A 26505-nucleotide genomic window follows, 5' to 3' on the forward strand; every position below is an offset into this window, starting at 1 on the left:
AAAAAACACCAATACAGAAGCTGACACATTACCTGTACCAATATCTTCAAATCCATGTTTCTGTCTGGGCCAATTTCAAGCTCACTTTCCTTCACACTACTCAAGTGCTCAACAGCCCTACCCAACCATTCAACACAGAAGCAGGACTTGATACCGAAAACTGGACCTTTGATTCTTCATGTGGACTTTTGGGATACTTTACATTTTGAATGTTGAGTCCAAATAACTAGAGAGTTCAGGCCCAGATGAAAGCACATCACCACCTGCATTATTCTCAAGAAAGACTTTAGACAGTTAACAGCTAGCAAAAATTAAAAGCATTTCTTTGGGGAGGAAGGGATCTGGTCCCCCTTGAACTTTGTCTGCTACCCCAAAAGAAAAATGCTATTGCCTGTTGCCCTCTTACTTTAATTATCCAAACCAACCCATTCTTCTTTGTTTTCTTTTGCTTTAAAGATATAAATTTAAATGGAATCCTAATCATTCATTTTGGATTGATCATGTGATATACAGTCTGTCACACACTACTCTTTTTCTGCTTTGCTGTTGCTGTTGCTGTTACACTTTTTTTGGTTTTTTGATTATTTGCCAACGGCCACTGTCTTTCCTTTCCTTTCCTTTCCTTTTCTTTTCTTTTTTTCACTTACTACACAGAATCTCTTAACATCAACTTAATTTTGAAAGGATCTCTCTTCTCTGCATCTACCTATCCTCATGGCTACTGAGACTGCACCATCACATCAAACTCCTACTTCTGATCATGAGGTATTTATATCATCATCTTGCCTATCTTTAATTCTGATCAAACTATTCATTCCCTCAAATACTGTTTACTTGATCAAACATATACACTTCATGGGATTCTTTTATTGTTTCCCATATTTTTACTTTTCAGACTTGCCATAGCGATATGATCTTTGATGTTTCGATGAGATCCATGTAGCGTTTCGTTACCTTCTTTGTTACCCCTGGACTTCCATGAACGTTTTACATGATCATAGGTTTAGCTTATCTGACTGTATGGGTAATCATAAGACTTCTGATTGCTTTTAGATATCATCCATGATCGATTGAATAAGGGTAGTTTTAGATGCATGTCTCACTCTATTTACTGTATCAGAAGCTTTGAGAAGTGTCTGTAGTTGACAGGACAGAAAAAAAAGAAGAAGAAAATCTCTATTTGAATGTGCCCCTCCTTTCTTAATTCCCTGGAAAATAAATGATAGCTTTCTTTTATGTATCAATCATCAGTCTTAAGTTGAGTTGGAACATACAGTATCATCTTCTGAAATCTGTTCAAAGCTACTGTCACTCAAAAGTTGCTAGTTTAAGAAAATATAAGATATTTCATTTTAAGAAAATTAATCTCATGGCAATAAAATACCAAAATTATAATGGAAGGTAGTAGTCCTGCCCCATCTTATTGCATAAGCTGTCGAGTAGGATATGAATTCTCTAACATGGTGGCTCCCTTCTGCACTTGTCTCGGCTTGTCACTTGCTTGGTTCTGCCATCAAGGCTCTTTTAAACCAGCAAGGAACCTCGTTTTCCCGGTTTGCGATGGGGACAGGATATTCATATCATTATTTAAGAATTTCAACTTACAATATCAATATCTAGATGCCATGGTCAATGAGGGAGATAGAGATATAATATTTGCAGAGCTTTAATATGTTTACGTAGCAGTGCATGATAGCTTTATTTCAATTTCTTCATATTTGATTACAGTTTTCGCTATCGTTTTACTTGTGCATCTACACTATAGTTTCTACTCTTTTTTTTTTTTTTTTTTTGCTTTTAAAATATATAAGAATGTTCCTATCTAATTTTCTAGTTCATTTCTTGCAGTCAATCGAGAACAAGGTGACCGAAGAAGTAAAGCCTGTAGAACTTGAAACCGTTTCTCTAGCCGGGAAACCTGAAGAAGAAGACCTCAAACCTAATGAACTAGAAAGTCAACCAACCCTGTTAGATAAATCAGAAGCAGTGGAAGATAAGGAGGTCGAGCCTCCAGCAGTTGTGGTTAAGAAGATTGATGATGTTGCTGCTATCAATGTTCCAGTAGATGATAAGAAAGAGTTGGAAACGGATTCTATTTCTGACTCACACACACCTAGTGTTCCGGCTCTAGTGGCCGATGTTGTTATTGGCGAACCAGTTGCTCCAGCTATACATTCTGTTTCGAAAGAAGCAGAAGAGCAACAATTATCAACATCTGTGGAGGAATTGCTACAGGAAAAACCAAAGATGGTTGATGTTCCAGTATCACTACATGAAGCTATTGAAAAAACAGAGGAGCCATCAAAGGTTCTTCCTATCAAAGAGTCGGAACCAATTGAGGCAAAAGACAGTGAAGATTCAGCAGTGTCTAAAGAAGTTGACAAAGTGGAATCAATAATTCCTGAAGTTGAGGTGAAGCTAGAGGAGCAATCAGAAGTCGGTAAACAAGTTGAAGAGCCAAAAACAGAAGCAGCAACTAAGCAACCAAAGGAACATTTGGAAGTTCTTCCTGTCAAATCAGAAGCAATTGTGGTAAAAGATAGTGAAGATTCACAACTAGTGTCCAAAGAAGATGATAAGCCAGAATCAGAAGAACAATCCGAAGTCATTAAAGTTGAACCCAAAGAAAAATCAGTTGAAGTAATTGCCGAAACACAGGAGCTAGTGGAAGCTCTTCCTATCAAAGAAATGAAAGCAGTTCAAGTAAGAGATATTGACGACTCACAAGAATTGTTTAAAGAAGCTGATAAAGTAGGAACAATAGTTCCTGAACTCAGGGAAGTGAAACTAGAGTCTGGAGTCACTGAACATGTAGAAAAAACCGAGGAACAATCTGTTGAGGTAATTGAAGAAACACAGGATTCAACGGAAGTTCATCCTATCAAAGAATCAGAAGCAGTTCCATTAAAAGATATTGATGATCTAGTAGCAGTGCCTGGAGTTGATAAACCAGAACAAGTAATTCTTGAGGTTGATAAACCAGAACCAGTAGTTCCTGAAGTTGAGGTTAAGCAAGAGGAACAATCTGAAGTCACTCAACAAATTGAAAAACCAGAATCAATGGTTCCTGAAACTGAGGTGAAACTGGAGGAACAATCTGAAGTCACCAAACTAGATGAAAAAACAGAGGAACAAGAAGTTGAGGTGAAGCCTGAGGGACAATCTGTAATCAGGAAACAGGTGGAACAATCTGAAGTCGCCGAACAAATTGAAAAACCAGAATCAGTGATTCCTGAGACTGAGGTGAAACTGGAGGAACAATCTGAAGTCACCAAACTAGATGAAAAAACAGAGGAACAAGAAGTTGAGGTGAAGCCTGAGGGACAATCTGTAATCAGGAAACAGGTGGAACAATCTGAAGTCGCCGAACAAATTGAAAAACCAGAATCAGTGATTCCTGAGACTGAGGTGAAATTGGAGGAACAATCTAAAGTCACCAAACTAGATGAAAAAACAGAAGTACATGAAGTTGAGGTGAAATCTGAGGGACAATCTGTAATCAGAGAACAGGTGGAACAATCTGAAGTCGCTGAACAAATTGAAAAACCAGAATCAGTGATTCCTGAGACTGAGGTGAAATTGGAGGAACAATCTGAAGTCGCCAAACTAAATGAAAAAACAGAAGAACATGAAGTTGAGGTGAAATATGAGGGACAATCTGTAATTGGAGAACAGGTGGAACAATCTGAAGTCTCCAAACTAGATGAAAAAACAGAGGAACATGAAGTTGAGGTGAAACCTGAGGGACAATCTGAAGTTAGTGAACAGGTTGAGATTAAGTCAACAGATGAAAAGCCAGGACAAGTTGCTGCAATCACTCAGGTAGCTCAAGCTGAGATTAAAGAGGATGGGGGAAAATCTTCTCTTCCTGAAATCATACAAAAAGCTGTTCCAGAGGCTGAAGGGACTGATTTGGTTGAAGCGTCATTGAAAGAGATTGTGGTAGAAGCGAAAAAGGGTAGAGAAGAGAACGAGGCAGGAACAATCAAAGCAGAGGGCGAGAAAATAGCAAGTGATACAGTAAAAGAGGAACTAGCTCAGCCCATCAAAGTGGAAGAGGTCAGCAATGCTGCTTCAAACGCCAAAATCACTGAAAAATCATTTGAGGGAGAGAAAACAGTTGAAAGTGTTGAACCAGCTTTAGAAAACAAGAAAGAGGAGATACCTGCAATAGATGAAACCCACAAAGATGGGAACATAGAGGGAAAGCTGGATGAAGCCACTACAGCTGTCAGTGAACCAGTCAAAGAATCCCAAGATTCTGTGTCAGAAGCAAAAGAAGAAGAAGGAACTGCAAAAACCAACGAAGAGAACTCTGAGCAGGAAAAGGTAGACGAGATTGCCAAATCTGACACGCAGAATTTAGAGTATTCTGTCAAGGATGCTGAAGACGCAAAAGAATCACAGGATCTGCCAAGAGAAGTTCCAGCCAAGCCTGCTCAAAAGCATTCGAACAACATTTTAACAAGGGTAAAGCAATCACTTGTAAAGGCAAAGAAAGCTATTATCGGGAAATCGCCAACTCCAAAAACCGTCTCCTCTGATAGCAAGGGTGATGTTAAAGTCAATAATTAAAGGGATCTTAATGACAAAGCTTGCATATACTTACAGAGATATGAAATCTTGCATTGTGAAGTATATAGGTGTGTAAAAAGGCATTTTATTCCATTTGTTTTCTCTATTCATTCAGTTGTATGTAATGGTATATGATAGTGTGCTGGTGATTGGTGTGTTGTTGGGTTTGATAAGTAGAAAAGAGCTTTTTCAGTCAAATTTATGTTGGTGGTGTCAAAAATACTATCTCATCAAAATTATGTACTCATTGATAAGATTGATTTGCGTATTTGATTAAATAATGGTTTGGATTCTTTTGTAACTTTTACACATGTCAACTAGTGGAATAGATTCACTTCTCGTTAGGCAAAATACCATCGCCATTTTTTTACCAAGAAACTGAAAGATAAGGAAAAAATGAAGGCAAGGGAGGATGAAATAGCGAGGGAGAACCTCCAGCTAGGTAAATACCAATGGTTGTCTCCCCTCGGCTTTTCAGGAATTTGAGTAGAGGACTAAGAACTGGTTCGAGCTCATTCAAGAGCTAATGAGACTCTGCACATTTTATGCGTGGTGAGACGTGTCTCACTGAAGCTGACATCGAAACACCAGTCACTACGAAGAACAAAGATATTGAAGATTCATGAGCCCACTATGATGTAGAGATGCTAGAAAATGAAAGATGTTAAAATGACTGCTATTCAGATTCAGATGAGGGGGTGGAGACTATAAACCAAACCGGAACACCTAGGTTTACACAATTCAGTTTTTTTCATAAATTTGGTTCAGTTCAATTTAAGAAAAATCGAACTGAATAAATCAAACAAACCATTTGCAAAACCCTAACCACATTTTCCATCTTATTGCTAGCCATTCTTTGTGCATGCTCACAGTGAAATGATAGGGGGAGGGAGAGAGGTACTGGAAAATTAAGTATTTTTTCATTAGTTCAAAGAATTTGTATGAGATATCTACTACAACAAACTTTCAAATACATATTTCTTGAGTTGGCTTGCTCCTAGACAGTGCATTATTATTTGCTCAGGTAGTGTAAGTAAATATACATACAGATGCAAGGAAGACCGTTCTTGAGTTTCCTCAACATTCCAAAATCTGTGCAATTGTAATTCTACTTCCCTGAAATTAGAACTCCAATAATTATTGTAAGAGCTCGACTTCATTAAACCATGGAACCTTTTCACACATTCATATGTGCCCCCAGTATCCCACAGCTTTACAGCGTACAATAATAGGTTCAACGTTGATATGAAGCAAAGGTGATTCACCTCTCCAATGACAAAGCATCAGACCTATCAATCAGTCACAACCTGCAGCAAATTCAAGTTGACAAAAATCTTTTATCTCTACAAACCAGATTAAGTAGATCTCACAACAATGTTAAGTACAGCCAACCATGATAGACGAATACTCACCAGTTGCTCTACTAGGTATGATGTCAGTTCCGCCAGCTGACTTCAACACTCCACTTTCAGCAACTTCTGAGCCTTCACCATTATTTTGCACAAAAGCAGGCTGTTCAAAACATTCATTTGTTGCTTGGCACTGGCATCACGGATGATGTAACTAATTTTAGATTCAGGTTCAGAGGTAATTCAATTGAAGAACTCAGTTTTCTGAAAGGTTACCCCAACTATCAAAATTAACATATACTGAATTCAATAGGATATCGTGCCCAAATTCACATTCCTTCAGACAAGCTAAATGCATAATTTTCTGTGGCTATGACCTCTTCCACTTAACAAAAAAATATTCAAGCATCTGCATAATATTTCTTAGCTATTGCACTGGTATATTTTACTCGGCCTTCTTGGCTAGTAGGGAGGTTAAGAACATGGCACTCTAAATGGCGTCTACTATTTGAAACATGCCCACAATCTTTGTACATAAATTGGAGAGATGAAAACTACAGTTTGATTATCATTGGAAGAAAAGGCTGTTTGGAGAGTTGTAATTAAGTTCTTCCTTAAGAATTTCAGTAAAAAATGTTTTCCTTGGGAATATCCTTCACGAATGAAAATTAATTAGAGTGATCAGCATAATTTTCGTTTTCATAGGATGATGAGTGAAGAGCTACATCTTTAAAGAGAAAAATAGGACTGTATATAGAGAATTTACTAGTTTCATGCTTAAATGAATGTCATACTTGCAATTTTCCATAATGCAACTTTTAGATGGAATTCATGTGTGCACCTATAGCTAATGCTTTCTTTCTCTTGGGAGTGAAGATGAGCCATGAATAGGCACTTGCTGAAAGGAAAACACATCATGCATCATATTGAAATCAAAATCCATTTAGCCATATTCAATACTGAGCTTTTCATTCTCATAGAAAAACACAGCTTGGTTAAGTAACAAACCTGACTAGAGGTCTGATCCATTGACCTATTGGCAACATTGTTCTGCATCACTAGCGAGTTGGTATTCTGAATTGCATCCTTTGAACTAGAGGCTGTAGCTGAATCCAAATTATCCATAGGACCTACCACTCCACAAGCATTTGGTTCCCTGTTTGTTTTTGGAGGCGGCCCTCCAGACATTGGCATTAAGGGTGCACGAGGAAATGACATTGGAAGTCCTTGACCAGAAAGCCCAAACATCTGAAGACTAGGTCCTCCCATCCCGTGCAAAGCACTAGGCCCTGACATTGGCGAGCCAGGGAAATGTGCTCCATGCATAGGAGGTACATGATACATAGGGCAACCAGAATATCCACTATTCATGTCAGGCATACCCATCCGGAAACCCATTCCCATTCCAATGCCCATGGGTAAGAACTGCCCCATATGAGCTGCATGCATGTGAGGCATTCCAGGAGGTAACATCATTGATGGCATGTACATTCCAGCTCCCATTGACATAATCTGCATAAAGGTGGTGAGTGATCCAAAAAAGTAATTTGATTATCCAACTCAAGAAGTTATTAAATAAACTTTGAGAGGAATGGGCAGAATTTACTTGTACTTGAAGCTGAAGCGTCTTTAAATATTCAATGGCCTCATCAAGCATTGAAGCTTTATCCACCTTATAATGCAAAAACATCAAAGTCAGCCAAAGCAAAGATGCACATGAAATTATCTACACTTAAGTACTTGGCTTCACTCAAACTCCATTAAAACTTCCTGGATAACAGCAACAAGTTCAACTTAAGAAATTCAAGGAAAGCTTAGACTAACATAAAACTCTAGAACTTGGAATGGATAAGCTTCATTTATAGTTTTGGAACTTCAATAAACATGAACAAACTTAAAAGAATTAATTTGATTTCAATCAGGCCAAGGTTTGGTGTAGGTTTAACTCCCAAGCCTTGGCATATGTTTGAATCCTTGAATTTTATAGAAAACCTCATTTTCATAAGATCGTGGAGAAAATTCACTGAGAAACACAAACATGAATATCCAACCTTATTGCAGTTTGGTATGAGTTCTTGTAGGGCTCGCATCTTCTCATTGATCCTATCCCTTCGCCTCTGTTTATTCAAGTCCAAATGAAAACCAATCAAGATACAATAATTCATAGCTACCAAAGACAACTTCAAAAGCAAACAAGCGCATATCTTCTGAAGAAATGTTGGAATGTTCTTGCCCACCCTTTCAGATAAGTTATGAACTTCTGCTGCCCGACCTCTCTTGGACCCATTACCTGCTCGAGCAGAAGCTGGTTTTTTTGCACCTACTGATTCTTCTTCAACATCCTGCACATAGATTATTTCCTTGGTTCATGGAAGAAAGAGATATAGTCTCGGAAGAGCAAAAAACATTGAAAATATGTGAAAACTATGTATGAAAAACTCACTTCACTAGGACCTTCAGACTCCTCAGTATCACGATGTTTTCTCTTCAGATTCTCAGTTGGGTCGTCAGAAGGTCTCTCTGTGCTATTGCCCGAACCAACAGAAGAAGAAGCAACCAAAGGCTCTGTAGTCTTTTCAACATCTGCTAATCCTTTAATTGCACTTTCACCAAAATTTTGATGACAGTTTCTATCGCTTTTAGAGTCACCTTCTTGGCTCATTTCCTCAGGTAGCTCAGCAGGAACAGATCCTTCAGCAGGCTTAACCTCTGTTGGTTTAACCTCAACCTTGGATGGCATCATATTAGGACGGCAATGGGAGCCTGTTTCCTTTGGTAAACCAATTGAGCCCTTATCTTTATTTTGCGCTCTTTCCATGATTGAAGTTCCTGAACTAGCTCTCATGCCAACGTCCTGAAGATTAGCTTTTACAAGAGCAGCTGGTCTTGCAAAGTGAGAGAAATTCATTAAACTGGAGTTGATAGGGGATGGTTCTGGAACTTGCTTCTGCATCTTTATGCTGGGAAAACCACCTCCTGATGTTGGAGCTCGAATAGAATCTGGTGCAATGACATGGTGGACAGCATTGCTTGTACTACCATCTTTTTTAGTTGAATCCCTGGATCTAAAAAACGGAAATGATATTTTGCATTGCTCAGAAGATGACGGATATAACTGACTAGCACTGGTTCTAGGCCTATTTGCTTCAATATCTCCTGCTGAAGAATTCATCACCACATCTCCTTGCTCTAAGCTCAAACCATTGTGTACCGAAACAGTATGGGAGTCCGTAATTGACTGGTTACAACTTCTTTTATTAAACGATGGAAAATTACTCTGGGAGGAGTGTTCATTTACAGTAACCCCCGATAATTCGGGCAAAAAATCAGAACAATAATCATGTTGCAGAGATTCATCCAATGGATAATTCAACCAAGGTACCATGTCATCGTCTTGATTCGCCCTCACTTCAACAGCAGGAACCGCAAGGAGTTCATTCAGTGTAGACTCCATCGTTCCAAACTTCCCTGTTTTAGTATTGGTGCCATTTCCTATGTCTTTATCTCTAATCTTGGGAGGTAAGCTGTTACAAGTTTGTATCTTTCTAGCTCTACTGTATTGAATCTGACCATTTTCCCATATTAGCTCACCAAAATCATTCTCAGGTCTGCTTTAAAGGATACCAAAAGACACAAGAAACGAAAGCAAACCAGAAAGAAAACATTTCAATGTAGAGATGATCCACTAATCCAAGATAAAGAAGCTAAATAAATAAGTTAAATTGAAACTTACACAAAAGACAGATCAGGTGAACAAGCAGGATTCTTCTCTTGAGAAGAATCAGTTTTTCCCTTAGCCATTCGATATAGGAGCTCAGACAAAGGCATGGTGAAGGTTGTTGGTTAGCAACACTTCTGCTCAGTAAGAAATGCCCTCAAAGTCCAATTATTTGGCCATTTCCGGCACTTTTTGGAAACCTCTCTTGAACTCCAGCACAAGCTCAAAGAACCCAAAAACTATATGGAGCCGACAAGAGTTTCAAGACATGAAAAGCTTGACAGGAACCCCCATGAGTACAAGACAATCCCAGTTTGTATGCAACTCACAAAAGAAATAAAAGAAAAGAACTTTTTTTCAGTTACATAATTTGACAGCACAGAAAATAATCCTTCTTTTATACTAACGTTCTTAACACCAGTGAGTTAGATATATAAATAAATAAATAAACTATAAATTAACCAATAGTTTCACATAAAGTAGTAGTCAAAAAACCTATTTTTTAATGGCTCTCTCAAAGATTCAAAAACCCTCCAAATTAAGCTATTTTAAGCATATTTTAGATTAAAGAAATGATCTTTTCCACTTCTTTAATGATTAAATTTGAAACCAACAAAAACCCAGATCAGATTTTGGAAATTAATTAACTTTATCAGTCCACATGAAAAGAAAAACCCCAAAAGGGAGTAATACACTAGAAACTTGAAGAACAGCTCAAGACACTCCCTACCTAGCAACCAACCAATGAACTGGAACACAAATAAGTAGAAAAGGAAGAGAATTTTTAGAAAAACTGAGCTCCTCGAACTAGTAAAAAGTTACACTAATCCAAATGCATTAAAAATGAGAGAACTACTTAGCTGTGCACATCATACCATACCCCTGGGATAATTATAGAAGTTACCAAAAGATTGTATGTTTAAAAATTTGAGCTCCAAGAAAAGAACTCAAAATCGCAAGAGACAGAGAGGGCAAGTGGACGTAGAAGACGCGAAAGGCTGGCAGAGATGGCAGGGGACAGAGATAAAAATAAACGACAAACCTTGTGCTTGTTCAACTTTTAAAGTTTAACCTCTGTATTTCTGGTTCTTCCTTCCTTTACACTACTGTTAGAATTCAATATTCTTATTCTTTTTTTTTTTCATGACCTTCTTTGTTCTTTTTTTTACCTTTTTTTTATTTTTTATAAAATTAATAAAATAACACATTTTGGTTCTAATGGTGGCTTTGTAAGAAGTCGAGATTGAGAGAATCACCTTTAACAAAATTGTTAGAATAAACGGGCACAAATTTCAAAGGAAAGAAAGGGAAAGAAGGATAAAAAGAGATCTCATAGATATATTAATTATTATCTGATTATACCATGACCGATATTAAGAAAATATCTGGATGAAATTATCTTATCAAAAACTAAAAAAAAGTTACCGATGATGATTATAATATTCCATACGATCTTTATTTAAACACAAGTGACAACTAACAAAAGAAAAAAATTCCTTAAAACAAACCGAACTTTTCCACGGTATTCAACTTCACAAAGAAGAACGATGTCCTTTACAATTGAGATTTAAATATTGGGTTAAGCTTAGATATTTCCACAGATTTCTTATTATAATGAAAAGCAGCAAATGATAACTTTAGTTACATTACACATGAACTGATACAAATAGGACTAGCTAGCTGCTACACACACGCACACAAGGTTAGATTGCTTATGAGTACAGGGAGGGCAGGTGATTTGGGAAATTAGGGTAGGTTCTTCTTGCTAGGATTTGAAAGCTGCAGTGCTCCTGTATTTCATGGTTGTTTTTCAAAGAAATTTATAAAAAGAAGCAGGTTAAACATATGAACACCAACAGCAACATATCATCTTGTTTATATTATTATAATATGCTATCCTGCAATGGGAGTTGTGGGCTTTTTATGTTTGTTTTCATAATGGAAAGCAGCAGCAGCAGCATATCAGCATCATTATAATATATATTAAACCCAGGGAGGGCCCTTCAATAATAGGGTTTTGAAAATTATGCCTCCGGAGGATAAAGAAAGCCATCAAGGTATTGAAAATCATGCCTTGGAGGATTAATAAAGCCATTGACTTTAGGCATGATAGCTCAAATGGCCTTGGTGCTGGGAGAGGCTTTTCGGACTCTTGTGTGCCAGTGGAGGATGTGATCTTGGCACTCCAATAATGTAAGAGAATGACATTTGGTTCTACTTTATTCATTCATCCAATCACTTGGAAGATTATGTATGTATGTATGTATGTATGTGATATTGCTCTCTCTTATCATGTGAAGATTGCCCTAATTAAAGCTGAAAAGGAGTCTAAAGGTGAACATCTCTCACTTTGAGATCTCCGCTAATGGATCAACTTCATGATTAGTTCTCCATGAACCAAATCTAAGCACCTCTTTGCTTTGATTATGGCAATCAATCAGATTATCTCTGCTGCCCTCTCTACCAGACACCAACAGTCTCTCCTAATTAGGTCAAGATCGGCATTGAACCAGACGCGTTGTAATCTATCATCACGTATAGCACCTAGCCGAGGATCACTGGCTTAGTCCACTAAATTTGATTTAGATATGGGCGTAGGGCCGCTAATCTAAAATTAAAAAAAAAAGGAAAAAAAAAAAAAGAAACAATAACTTATCAAGCAAACAAAAATGAATTTAATATGTTAGAATTGATATTAATTACATGTTGAGAGCATGATACTATTATTGACCAGGCATTGACCCAAGAGGAGGCCTAAGTCTTCGTCGCAGGATTGATGAAATAATTAGGGATAGAGCAGAGGAGGCCAAACTTAGCGTACAAGGTGATGAGATTAGATGCGGGAGAGCACGAGGAAGGGAATACTGTTCATTTTATTTATTTATTATATATCTCCCCGACGCCGATAGTGAAATGGTATTTGTCCACGTGGACCCGTGCAGAGCCACTGAAGGGGTTCGGCAGTGTTTCAGTGGACCCCCGGGTTGTAGCCAGCAGGCTCGGAACTGTGCGAGCACGTGTTGTTTGGTTTATGAGTGTCCATGACCATATATATATATATATATATATATATTATATATATATATATATACTAGCTTTGATACCCGCGCGATACCGCGTGTTATTTTTTTTTTGTATAAAAAATATTAAAAAAAATAAAAATTTAAAAAATTTTGGGTTTTTCTACAAAGTTATACCCAAGAATATTGGATTTGGCTATAACGTCTGACCTAAGAGTAATATTTATAATATTAATAATAAAATTAAACTTGCATAACCCAAGTTTAAGTGAGTCTGACTGTAACACCGCACCCAAGAATATTGGATGTGAGTTTGGCTATAAAGGTCGTATCATAAAAGTATGATAATTAAATTAATTAATTAAAAAAAACAAAGAAAAAAAAATCAACAGAAAGAAAAAAACTAATAAAGAAAAAGAAAAAGAAATTGAATTACTTGGGTTAACCCTTTAAACCAGGTTATCCCGTAAAACCTGGGATTTGCGTCATGAAAGTTTGATAACTAAATAGAAAAAAAAAAACGGGTTTACCCAGAATTAACCGGGTTAACCCATCAAATCAAGTTAACCCGTCAAGCCCAGGATACGTGTCATGAAAGTCTGATAATTAAATAGAAAAAAAATTAACTTTAATAAACTAAACTAAATGAAAAAATAACTCGTCAAATCAGGTTAACCCATCAAACCCGAGATCCGTATCATGAAAATATGATAACTAACTTAAAAAAAAATTAACATTAACAAACTAAATCAAACAAAAAAAATTCATTAAAGAAAAATTAAAAAGAAAAAACAAAAGAAAAAAACAGTCATATAATATAATACAATATAATAATAATTATAATGAAAAAACGGGGAAAGCTAAAGCTAAATTCTCAACCAACTCAGTATTAAAAAAATAAATTTAACAAAGATAATTTAAAAAATAAACATGTAGAGGAAACACTGCAACCAAACAAAAATCATATAAGAGGAAACATTGTATTAATCTATAGTGTTTTTTTTTCTTTTTAAAAAAAGTTACAAAGCTAAGTTCTCAACCAGCTTAATATATAAAAAAAACTGAGATCCGTATAATGAAAGTATGATAACTAAATTAATTTTTTTTTTCACATTAACAAACTAAATTAAACAAAAAAAAATCATTGCAAAAAAAAAACACAAAGAAAAAAGAAAAAAAAAAACCCATGGGCAAAACGAAAAAAAAAAAAAAAAAAAAAAAAGTCAAGTGTTTCACTATGTGCACAGTGATACATTATATGTAAAAAACAGAAGAAACAAAAGCGAGGAAAAAAAAAAAAAAGCTACTATAATGAAAAACCCACGTGTTAAAAAAAAAAAACACACTGCTACAGTGAAAAAACATTTAAAAAAAAAAAGCAAAAGCAAAAAAAAAAAGGAAAAAATGCTACAAAAAAAAAACAAAAAAAAAAAACACAAAAAAAACTGCAAAAAAAGGTTTAGCTATAGTGAAAAAGCTACGCGTTTTAGTATATTACTTAATTATATGTAAAAAACAGAAGAAACAAAAGTGAGGAAAAAAAAAACAAAGCTGCTACAGTGAAAAACTCACACGTTAAAAAAAAACATGTAAAAAAAAAAAAAAAAAACTGCTACAAAAAAAAAAAAAAAAAAAAAAAAAAACAGAAGAAAAACTAAAAATAAATTAAAAAAACTAAAACAGCTTTAGTACAGTGAAAGAGATACGCGTATATTACTTAATTATAATTATATTATTATTATTATTATTATTATTATTATTATTATTAGTATAATTAAAAGGTGTGCAGGGAAGCTACAGTGCTTTCCCACGCCTTTTAGAGTTTTTTTTTTTATATATATATATATATATATTTTGACAGCCACCATTAATTGACACGTTGCTTTCATAGCAGCACCATCACTCACTTCACATCATCACTAGGATGTATGCGTGTGCTCCTGTGCTTTGCTCCTCCTCGAGCACTTGCCGTCATATGTGCTAAGGGCACGTCGGAGATGACTCAATCCACCGAGTGGAGTAGAGTTGTGGTGGGAGGATCTATCTGCTCTAGCTCACCCAATCAGCAGCAGCAGGAGGAGGAGGATGATCTTCGACTGCCACCACTCATCTGCTTATTGAAGTAATGAAAGCAAGCAACAGGTGGGTGGCCCTGGTCTAGCTAGAATAAAGAGCCCATTGTCCTTCGAAAACCCCTACTTCCTAGGTCCCTGCTCCTTTCCCTTCCTTGTACTGCTGTCTCAAGGTTGCATCCTGGTGGTGCGAGAGCGTATCTTCGAATAACCTTTTTTTTTATATATAAATTATTTTTATTTTTTAATTTTTAATATTATTGTATCAAAATCATAATAAAATACTAAATGAATTTCTTCGTGTTAGAAAATATCTAAGAATGCCTTTGATATTATAATAAATTTTGTTGTTCAAAGTATTTTTTTTATTTTAAAAAATTTATTTTAAATATCAATACATTAAAATAATATAAAAAAATTAAAAATCTTGAAAAAACATAACTTTACTGTAAAGATAAACACACCTAAAAGAAGAAACAAAAACAATGTGAAACACCATCTCAATAAGGGAAAAATTGAAAGAGTCGTGCAGCCGCCATTGTAAATTTCTTCTCAGCACATTGCAATTCTGCGGGCATCCACATTCTCAGTTATAGCTGTTTTATTATATAATTTTTATTTTAAAATACAATTTTTTAAATATCAATTCATTAAAATAATTAAAAACTTAAAAAATAATTAAAAAATTTAAAAATTTAATAAACGTGGCTAAGCTGCAAAAACAAACTGTCTCTCAGCTGTGATGACACATGGTTCATTGATATTATGAAATTCTTGTGTTCGTACGTGTGGTGAAACTAAAAGCTTGTTTAATTTTTTTAAAATGAAAATTTTGTATTTGTTTTATTTTAAATTAAATTTTCTAAATAATTAATTATATATTGTTTTGGTGTGTTGAAGTCAAAAATATATTTTAAACAATATAAAACATTGTTTCATTAAATTTTTAAATAAAAAATATTTAAAAAAATAACCACTATAATAATAAATAACAAACAAGTCATGAGCAAATGACAACATTATGGAAACATTTCTCTCAATGAATGAATAAAAAAGAAACAGAACAATTAAAAACACATGAAGTTAAAGTGTTACAAGGGAGATCCTGAGTTAAGTGGCACTAAAAGGTAAATATAATAAAGGGAAATGTTGTGGCCAGCACAGCACTCGTGTTGTAGAGATACGAGGAGCAGAAGATAATGTAAAATAATACAAGTGCCCACCCACCCTTCCTTCCTTTATAGAATTGCATGCTTTCTTGGCTGTGGAGCCTCATAAATTGCTCTCAATTCATAGCTCCTCCTCCTCCTCCTCCTGGCAGGACGGACCATTCCCAGCAGCAATCTGCACATGACCGCTCCTCCCATGTAGTGGCGTGGCAGGACCACTATCTACTATTCTCTTCTTAATTTATTTCACTGTGTGTGTGGGTGGGTGGAGCTACCGCCACCAGAACCACAGTTCCACGGCCCTATAAACAAGAACAACCGACTTCCTACTATATTTTATGCTTCCCTTTCTTGTCATGTAACACCGCTAGCTAGCTGGACCAAGCATATTTCAAATACTACTTTAGTAAATATGGTAGATTCAATAAAATTTCTCTCCCTTTAAAAAATAAATAAGAACAATACTGGTGTAGCCATACAGGAAAAAAATAGGTGAAGGTTAAAAGCAATTAATTACATATATATTTGTAATAGTTAAAAGAGGATATGTCATCCACGAATTATATATATAGATAATCTAGCAAATATAAAATAAGTGAGATACAGTCAGATCCGAACAAAAAAAAAAATTAATCATGTCAAACCAACAAAATAGCATTAAGATGTTATAATTTTGAATCAACCATTAAGCCGAACTCTAATGGAGAGGGTATAAGAGAGGAAATATAATCATTGTAGTTAGTTGAATCCTAAATGACCCTTGGATTAGACATTAAAAATGTTATTTAAGCTAGTTTTCTTATTACTTTTTTTTAGATTATATGTTCCTTTCAGATTTTTTGGAAGTTTATCTTTGTGTTGAGGGATTATGATTTTTTCTCCCTTGTAAATCTATTAAAAAAACATATCTCATGATACTTTATTTTCTTGAATATATAAAACTTGGGATTGTTATGTGGAACAACCCTATATATCTTAGTCAAACTCTATCCTTCTTACCTCTTGTCTCTTTGTTTGTGCTCCCATATATATTAACCATAAAAAAAATATCTATCATAAACTTTATACCATCAAGTGCATTAATTCGGCTGCTTTTATATATATATATAGACATAGACACAAGGACACTAAAATTATAAGCAACACCATAGGAATTAAGCGCATATTTGTCTTGCACGCTAGCTGGGAGAAAGGATCCACCTTATTAAATTATAATTAATAATAGCCATGCCGTAATATATATTAAATATTTCAGAAGCTAATAAGATTGATTGATTACTTAAGCACAGAGCTGACGAACTAAAAATCTGGCAGAGAGAACTGCTATATAAGTGCTTAGCTAGCACAAGTGCATAATAATAAACAAGAAGAAGATCGATCGATCAAGCACGCTCGCGGAACATAACATGTCAGCTGGATTTTATATATATCAGCAACAGAAAAGACAAGATATTTATATACGACATGTCTGGACCAAAAAGGATTGTTAAAAACGATGGGTCCTGGCGGGTTTGCCTGCCCACACCACACAGCTGCCTCCTATTTCTCCCTATGTGATGAATCTTGAAGGTGACAGGTATTTACGTTAGAGGATCAATGCCACCTGCCTAGCTAATATGCTAAGTAACCAAGCCCTAAGAGATGCGCGTGCACAAACTGTTCGAGATCATACATAAAGGGAAAGCTAATTAAAGGGAATTAAGAGACAGTCTTGATGCAGTAGAGGAAGAGACGACATGGTTTATTAAGGATATTGTGTCTGTGCAAGTTGATCACATGATGATGGCTTTGCATGGTCAGAAACAGCATCAAATCAATCGGAAACCATATTCGATTCTACATTTTCTTTTATATAAATTAAGCAATCAATGCAAGTTTTCGTGTGTGTGTGTGTGCCCCCACAAATGCATTCTTGCGCATCACCCATGATTTACAACGATAGATTATGGTCCCCAACCAGCGTGGTCCTAGCTAGCTAATTTATTTGTCAGTGATCTACTTTTCACACCAGTAGTTCACTTCGTCTTTTTACGTTAAAATATATCCCTATAATCCCTGTGGGAACTGGGGGTTATACAAGGAATTGACCTAATTTCACCTGAAAGAGACTCAGGATGATGGATCCTTGAACTAAAGATGGATAGATCGATGCTCTATAGATAGCTTCTCTTTAGAGAGACAAATCCATGCATTCATGGATGTTTAGGATGGCTGAGAAAGAAGAAGAAGAAGAAGAAGAAGAGAGGATTAATAATTGCCATCCACCCTAATCGCAAGTTTCTTCAAGACTTTGTCATAAAACTACTATTTTCAAGGGTGAGATGATCAGGCATGCAAACAGACAGCAAGACTACCAACAAGGCTTTTTGCCATCCCGCTCTCTCATTCTTCCAGGAGTGAAAAAAACTGTAAAATCATTTAATTTCATCCTTAATTATGCTTGCTGCTTCCAGCATATATATATATATATTCTTCTATATCATTATAACTGAGTATCTATTTTATTTCATAGATTAATTCTGGTTGCTGATTTTATTTTTATAAACACATCTAGTAATTCAATTTGTTTAAATTTGTTTTTAAAAATTATAATAATCTATTTAAAGCATTATAAAATTAAAAAAAAAACAATTAAAAAGATCAATCACTATTTTAAAATAAAGGGAACCGAGTAATTTAAAAAAATAATAAGGAGTATTAATTAAAACTTAAATAAAAACAATAAAAAAGGCCGAACTCACATGCATAGATAGGGATAAAAAAAACCCAGGCAAGCCTTGATCTAGAAGCCCATGCTCGCACACCTAGCTAATTTGTTTTGTTTATAGAAGGAGCGGAAAACACATCTTACACTTTAGTATTTTTTTAACCAATGACCTATCATATTTTGCATCAATTTTTTATTATTGAAGATCAAGGTTCGAGTTCTTGAATTTTAAAAACTCTCTCTCTCTCTCTCTCTCTTTTTTTTAATTTGTTTTCACATTTAAACATCTAAAAAACACTCTAAAATCTTAACAAACCCATTCTCAATCTTAAAAAAACCTCTAATTTATATAAAAAAGGAAAATTAAACAAATTGAAAAGGGTTTAAAGATCTCAATATGGTTAAAGGATAACACTTCTATAATTAAACTCCTGTCGAATATACAAACCTATCGAGACCAAGATCAACATCTTGGTGGTCATGATGTCACAATTGGAGCGCTTTTTTTCTTTTTAATTTATTTGGCAACTTTCTCTTTTCTTTATCAATATTCAAGGATTGAAGTGTCAAAAAAAAATTAAAATAACAGGATCGACTAAATAGGTAAACTGAAACTTTAGATGGAAAATTGAAGTTTTTTGGTGACAATATCCAAATAGGGTCTATTTTGTTTGTTTTTGTTAAATTTGATCCTCCATTTTTTAGTTTCTCTCTCTTTAGCTACTAATGAAGTTTAACTTTGCAAAATCAATCTTTGTTTATCGATAAAATATTTATCAGTAGTTTGTACATAGAAGAAAATACAAATCGAAAGAAATCTTAAAATATACAATCATGCTAATGTTACTTGAGAGTAATAAATTGTAAATAAAAAAAAAATCATGACAACCAAAACCGAAAAAAGACCGCATTATTCATATAAACAATATATTGAATAATTGAACTAGGTTAGGAAGAACATTGCTGAACACATTGTTTCTCCTCCCCAGTTCTTTGACCTTACTTTGACCTTTTGCCATTAAAAAAAAACATGAGCTTGCAACAGCATATATATATATACTAGACACTTGACCCGCGCGATGCCGCGGGTTATTTTTTTTGCATAAAAAATATTAAAACAAATAAAAATTTAAAAAATCTTGGGTTTTTGCAAAGTTATACCCAAGAAACTTGGGTTTGGCTGCAACGCCTATCTAAAAGTAATATTTATAATATTAATAATAAAAAATTAAACTTGCATGACCCAAGTTTAAGTGAGCCTGGCTGCAACACCGGACCCAAGAATATTGGATGTGGGTCTAGATATAAGGTCGTGTCATAAAAGTGTGATAATTAAATAGATTGATTAAAAAAAAAACAAAGAAAAAAATCAACAGAAAGGAAAAAAACTAATGAAGAAAAAGAAAAAAAATTGAATTAATTAGGTTAACCTTTTAAACCAGGTTATCTCGTAAAACCTAGGATTCACATCATGAAAGTTTGATAACTAAATAAAAAACAAATGACGGGTTTACCCTGAATTAACTGGGTTAACCCATCAAACCAAGTTAACCGTCAAGCCTAGGACATGTGTCATGAAAGTATAAAAGTATGATAATTAAATAGAAAGAAAATTAACTTTAACAAACTAAACTAAATGAAAAAATAACTTGTCAAATCAGGCTAACCCATCAAACTCGAGATCCGTATCATGAAAATTTGATAACTAAAAAAATAAATTAACATCACAAACTAAATCAAACAAAAAAAATTCATTAAAAAAAATTAAAAAGAAAAAAAAAGGAAAAAAATAGTTATATAATATAATATAAATACAATACAATATAATAATATTTATAATTATAATTATAATATAAATAATTATAATTAATAATAATATATTAATAAGTAAATATATTAGTAAAAGGCGTGACATGCCCGCGCGATGCCACGGGCTTGTGGCATGCTTGTGCATTATTGTGGATTTGTGAAAAAAAATAATATAAAAAAAATTGTTACCATCCACAATATTTTAAAGGAAAAAACTACAAAGCTATATTCTCAACCAGCTCAATATTAAAAAAAAAAAACACAAAAAAAACACAAAAAGAAGATGACAATTTTGGAAGAAAAAAAAAAGCAAAAAAAAAAATAATAAAAAAATAGAAAAAAAAACATGTGGGGAAAGTTAAAGCTAAATTTTCAACCAGCTAAATATTAAAATCATTTAAGAAAACACTATAGCAATCTATAGTGTTTTTGTAAAGAAATATACAATTATAATTCTCAACCAATTCAATATTAAAAAAAAATCAATAAAGATAATTTTGACAAATATAAAAAAAAACGAAAGGAAAAAAAACATCCATGGAAACACTATAACAATCTATAGTGTTTCATGAGAAAATCTACAGTTGTAATTTTTTAACTAGCTCAATATCAAAAACAATAAAAATGACAAAGACCATTTAAAAAAAAAAAACATAACAAAAAAAAACATATGGGAAAAACAGTGTAGCAAATCAACGATGTTTTAAGAAAAAAAAAGCTAAATTGTTAACCGGTTCAGTATGAAAAAAAAATAAATTTGACAAAAACATATTTGGAAAAAAAACATCGATAAAAAAAACATGTGGGGAAACATTGTAGCAAGAAAAAATCATGTGGGAAAACACTGTAGCAATCTACAGTGTTTTAAATAACTACAAAGCTAAATTCTCAATCAGCTTAATATAAAAAAAAAAAATTGACAAGATAATTCTGAAAAAAAATTATTTAATAAAAACCATGTAGAGAAACACTACATCAATTTAGTGTTTTAAAGAAAAAATCAAAAAACAAAATTATCAATCAGCTCAATAGTAAAAAATAAAATCAACAAAAATAATTATGAAAAAAAAATATAAAGAAGAAAGACAATTTTGGGAAAAACTTAAAAAAAAAAAAAAAAAAAGTGGGGAAAGCTAAAGCTAAAGCTAAATTCTCAAACTAACTCAATATTGAAAAAATAAATTCAACAAAGATAATTAAAAAAAAAAAACGTGTGGGGGAAACACTGCAAACAAACAAAAACCACGTAAGGGAAACACTGTAGCAATTCATAGTGTTTTTTTTTTTTTAAAAAGCTACAAAGCTAAGTTCTCAACCAGCTCAATATATATAAAAAAAAAATTGACAAAGACTATTAAAAAAAAGTCAATTTTGGGTAAAATAAATGAAAAAAAAAACATGTAAAAAAAAGAAGAAACAAAAGCGAGAAAAAAAACACCCAGGGAAAGCTACAGTGTTTTAAAGAAAAAACCAAAAAAACTAAAATTCCAACCAGCTCAATAGAAAAAAAAAATCAACAAAAAAAATTCTAAAAAAACAAAAAAAAAAGAAAAAGAAAAAATGTAAAAAATGACAATTTTGGAAAAAAAAGAAAAAGAAATAAAAAAAAAAAAAAACATGTGGGGAAAGCTAAAGCTATATTATCAGTCAACTCAATATTGAAAAAAATAATTTGATAAAGATAATTTTTTTAAAAAATATGTGAGGAAGCACTGTGGCAAAACAAAAACCATGTAGGGGAAACACTGTAGCAATTTATATTGTTTTTTTTTTTATAAAAAAAAACTACAAAGCTAAATTCTCAACCAACTTAATATAAAAAAAATAAAATCTACAAAGACCATTTAAAAAAAAAAATCATAAAAAAAAAAATGTATGAGAATATTATAGCAAACTACAATATTTTAAAGAAAAAAGCTACATAGTTAAATTTTCAACTAGCTTAATATTTAAAAAAATTAGTAAAGATAATTTTGAAAAAAAATTAAAAAAAAAAGTCAATTTTAGGTAAAAAAAAAACATGTAAAAAAAAATGAAGAACAAACAAAAGTGGGAAAAAGAAAGCTCAGAAAAAAAAAACAAAAGCAAAAAAAAAAAGACTACAAAAAAAAAAAAGAAAAGCAGAAAAAAAAATGAAAAAAAAGCTATTACAAAAGAGAAAAAAATATATATTATAATATTATAATATAATTATAATTATAATAGTAATTATTATTATTATTATTATATTAGGTATAAACGTACAGTGCTTTCCCCATGCCTTTTAGAGTTTTTAATATATATATATATATATATATATATATATTATAATGGGCTGGGCCACTGAAGGAATCCTCAATCAACATCAACACACATGAAACGAGACTAAGCCCAAACGAGTCACAAAGATTAGCCCATAAAGGCCTTTTGTTCACTTGACCGGTAGCATCCATAGTCCATCCTGGAATAGCGATCCTGTTACGGCAATGCCTAGCATCCATCGTCGATGTTCCATTGACCGTCTGAAATGTTGGAATGAACGGCCAGGATCATTCTCGTCCACTCATCAGAACAGACAGATGCCCGTAAACAACTAAGTTAGGTTGAAGTTGACACAGTATATATAAGGGCTGGAAGGCAAGGGGCAGGTAAGGGTTCGCAACTGCTTTGGTAGCCAGCCGCCTTGAAGGTTATGTTGTATGGGAGGAAATGGAGAGGGAGTAGGGTGCTCGGAAGGTTATTGGATGGGTGAGTGGGGAAGATAACTAAGCTGCTGCTGTGTATGTTATTTTCCCAACTCCACCCATCCCATAGGTTTCCGATCATTCCTCCCTCTCCTCATCACCTCACCTCTGCTCCTCCCTCGTTACAAGTATGTTTGGCTTGCTTGCTTCACCTGCTTCTACCAGATCTATCTCTCTATTCGCATCTGAGTTTATCATAGATGAATCTTGCGTGTAGAGTTCTGGATCTAGTTTTTCTCATCTGCTTTTAAATAGTTCTGAATCTTCCTGACTGCTTTTCATCTATTATCCAACTCTTTTAAGTGATTTCTATGCAAATGAAATCTCTCTGTCTTCGAAGTGCTGCATGTTCTTGCTCATGAAACATTACACAGACAGTGAGTTGAGTTCTGAATTTCAGAAGAAAAACTGTAGATCCAATTGCTAATACAGACTGAGTTGAGTCCTTTGAATTCATACATCATAATACCAATGGATCAAAGGAAAATCCTTAGGGACTTCCTTGTCTATGCACCAGGAGACTGCTTGAAGCCCAACTAAGCTTTTAAATGGCCATTGTAACAAAAAAAAAAGTAGTAAATTCATGATATGGTGTTCAGCACTGAACATAGAAGAAGTTGATGGTTTCTACTAGCCAGCATAGGTTGATGGAAGAGGCCTGTAAAAACTGATTTGTTCTGACAGATCTTAACCACAGGATTAAACATCTCTCTGGAAAGAAAAACTTTGACCCCCTGCATTATTGTAATATTTGCAGAACTGCAATAACATTCCTTATCAGATTGAATCTCCGAAATCTTGTTAAACAATGTCACCAATAATCTTTGCAGGGACACAAACCATTAGTAAACCGGTGATGCCAACAATCGCTCTTTCAAAAATCTTTGAATTAAATTAACAACTCCAAGTCAAACTTTCTCAGTAGTTCATAAATCTCATCTGTCATGGGATTTGATCTATCACTGGCGGTAAACACAGGTTGAGGCCTTAACATCAACCCAGCTACATCCAGGTTGCTTTTTAACCCCTCTGATCCCCTCCTATCTTCTAACTTGTCATATCAGCTTTGATCTTAGCATTCCATTACGTGCATGCATGTTAGATAGTATAACATAGTCATCAAAAGTAATGTTAATACAATAGATTACTGACCTAGAATTATGTGCCGTCATATTGCTTCAATATCTCCATGTTTATTCATGTTCTTGTCCCATCTCAAAGCCTCTCTGCAACTTAATTCTGCCTATTTCGACATGATAAGCCACATGCCCCAAGCAAAGCTCACGATACAGTTAAATCAGGTGTTGATTCAGCAAGCCTCTTAGCTTCATCCCCGCCCGACCAAGTAGATCAACCATGCAAGCATAGTTTTCAAGCCCAGGGCTCATACCATGCGCACCTTTTTCATGGAATTGAAGTAATCATACCCCCTTTCAACATGCTTTGCTTGTAAATAACGCAAAAAAATTTAATGTGATAAGGTTTCACCTCTCTCCCAGTATTTCCTCAAATAGTTCAATGGTTTGACTCGCATCACCATGCTGTTGGCAAGCTGCAATAATAGCTGTCCGACTAGCTACATATTGATTCTCGATCTCTTGAAATAGTGACCATGTCACTGGGTTTGGTTAATGTGACCGCATTTAGAGTGCAAATTGAGGAGGTTGATGAAGATAACTGGAGCGGAAGTGAAGTTGTTGAGGAAGATTTGGTGTGTGTTGTTTTCAAAGATTCTGATTTTTTTTTTTGTTTTGTTTGGTGTGTTAGGATGTTGAGGGTAGGTATGGTGGTAGTAAGATTTGTAATGAAATCTGAAGTAGTTCAGGGAGGATAAGTAGGCATTCATAATATTGCACAGAAGTAGTTCAAGTAACCTATAGAATGTTTTCAGGAATTAAGACAGGATGTTTGCATCTTTTCATAGTTATAGAAACCTTGCTCCGCTGGATCTGACGGGTCAACCCAATTCAGAGCTTGCACAGGCTAGGTCTGTTGTTGAAACAACATTCTTACTACTGAATTGTCTCGACCTACCCACAACCTGTGTTTCATTTATAGGTTGGGATGATTGCCTTTCGCGACAAATTACTGTGATATTTCAGGTTTGCCAACAGCAGCAGCTCATCTTGATCTAGCTTGTGGGGATGCTAATCGAAGACTTACATTTACTGAGTCGAGTGAAAATCCGAATTAGATGCATGTCTCCTATTGGATTATTGTCTCCACAAAAACATTGCTCCTCGACTGTAAAATAATGTCAGGGGTCATGTAGCACATGTTTATGGGTTTAATTGCAACTTTTAGGCCCTTAACTAGAAGTGTTGATGTATATATTTATCAAATCTTATCATTAAACAATTAAAAATTGTTTTAAACTCTGTGAAGAGTTGTTTTATCAACAAAGACATGGGCAGCATTTATCAAGAACACGATATTTTCAATGATAAAAATGACCAGTTCGACAGTGTACATATCAATGTGCCACGCTTCCAATTACGGACAAAAGAATTGTTTCTCAAATGTAAATTTAAGCCTTGCTTTGATTATCAGCATGCATACACCATCCTGAATCACAAGCAGTTTCTCCGTATAAAATGGCCCCCCATCATAAGCATGAAGACAATGAAAGAGTATGTTTAGTAATATAGTAGTGATTATTTTTTAAATAATTTTTTATGCTGAAATGTATGTTAATGATATTTGTTTTATTTTTTAAAAATTATTTTTGATATCAATATATTAAAATAATTCAGAATATATAAAATTTTTTTAAAAAATATAATTTTAACTGTGTTTTTTAAATGATTCTGAATAAAAGTTAAAGGTAGATGATTGAGAAAGGTAGCGAGCCCATTGTTGCTAGCGGGGAGATAGATATATGCCTTTCAAGACAGCCATCGGTTTCAAGCAGCCACTTGTATGTTTGATTTAATATAAGATCACCAAGGGATAAGATCACAAATTAAGTGCATAGGAGATGATCTTCTTAACAAAGCGAGAGCCTTAAAGCCTTGGGGATTAGATTCATGGCCACGTAAATTTAGAATATTAATGTTTTAAATAAAAAAAAAAGAAAGAAGAAAGTTAAAAGGGGTGTCGGCCCTGGGGATCTTAAGGCTTAAGCATTGGCACATGGTGTCCTCGCCCCCCCCTTCTTTTCTATCTCTAAAAATATCTTGAAGTCTAGACCTGTGAACCAGCTGTCCAGCTGTCGTTTCATGGGCCACAGCTCTTTTTTTGTTTTTTTATTCGTACGCAGTCTTAGATTATCTATCTTATTTACAAATCTTGATCCATGTAGTTGCGTGTCAAGGGGTTCTTTCCCTCTCTTCAATAAGGACTTGCTGACTGTTTTAAGCTAGA

The 26505-nt window shown here is 34.2% G+C and overlaps 2 protein-coding genes and 1 long non-coding RNA gene across 8 annotated transcripts; 2 read left to right on the top strand and 1 right to left on the bottom strand.

Moving 5' to 3' along the window:
* The first annotated feature begins 396 nt into the window (after positions 1 to 396).
* On the top strand, positions 397 to 4876 carry LOC118060866 (uncharacterized). Its single transcript, XM_035074153.2, has 2 exons — positions 397 to 765; positions 1849 to 4876. Exons 1-2 carry the CDS (start codon positions 715 to 717, stop codon positions 4573 to 4575), a joined length of 2778 nt encoding a protein of 925 aa, XP_034930044.1. The 5' UTR covers positions 397 to 714; the 3' UTR covers positions 4576 to 4876.
* A 597-nt stretch (positions 4877 to 5473) lies between these two features.
* On the bottom strand, positions 5474 to 10945 carry LOC118060868 (transcription factor PIF3). Of its 6 annotated transcripts, XM_073403945.1 has the most exons (9): positions 9658 to 10943; positions 8368 to 9535; positions 8162 to 8266; positions 7976 to 8041; positions 7531 to 7596; positions 6933 to 7436; positions 5988 to 6117; positions 5841 to 5882; positions 5474 to 5691 (listed from the first exon to the last, which is right to left on the bottom strand). In XM_073403945.1, the coding sequence occupies exons 1-8, from the start codon at positions 9750 to 9752 to the stop codon at positions 5872 to 5874; spliced, it is 2145 nt and encodes a 714-aa protein (XP_073260046.1). In that variant the 5' UTR covers positions 9753 to 10943; the 3' UTR covers positions 5474 to 5691; positions 5841 to 5871. The 6 variants fall into 6 exon arrangements, with proteins under 6 accessions (XP_073260046.1, XP_034930047.1, XP_034930046.1 ...); XM_035074156.2 differs by having other exon boundaries at positions 5474 to 5882; positions 7537 to 7596; positions 9658 to 10942; XM_035074155.2 differs by having other exon boundaries at positions 5474 to 5882; positions 9658 to 10940.
* An 11795-nt stretch (positions 10946 to 22740) lies between these two features.
* Positions 22741 to 25507, top strand: LOC118060869 (uncharacterized). The gene is made up of 2 exons (XR_012167584.1): positions 22741 to 24853; positions 25245 to 25507. It is a non-coding gene; the product is annotated as an uncharacterized lncRNA (long non-coding RNA).
* The last annotated feature ends 998 nt before the right edge of the window (positions 25508 to 26505 follow it).

Source organism: Populus alba, chromosome 13 (genome assembly GCF_005239225.2).
Source record: "Populus alba chromosome 13, ASM523922v2, whole genome shotgun sequence".
In the NCBI taxonomy this organism is placed as follows: Eukaryota; Viridiplantae; Streptophyta; class Magnoliopsida; order Malpighiales; family Salicaceae; genus Populus; species Populus alba.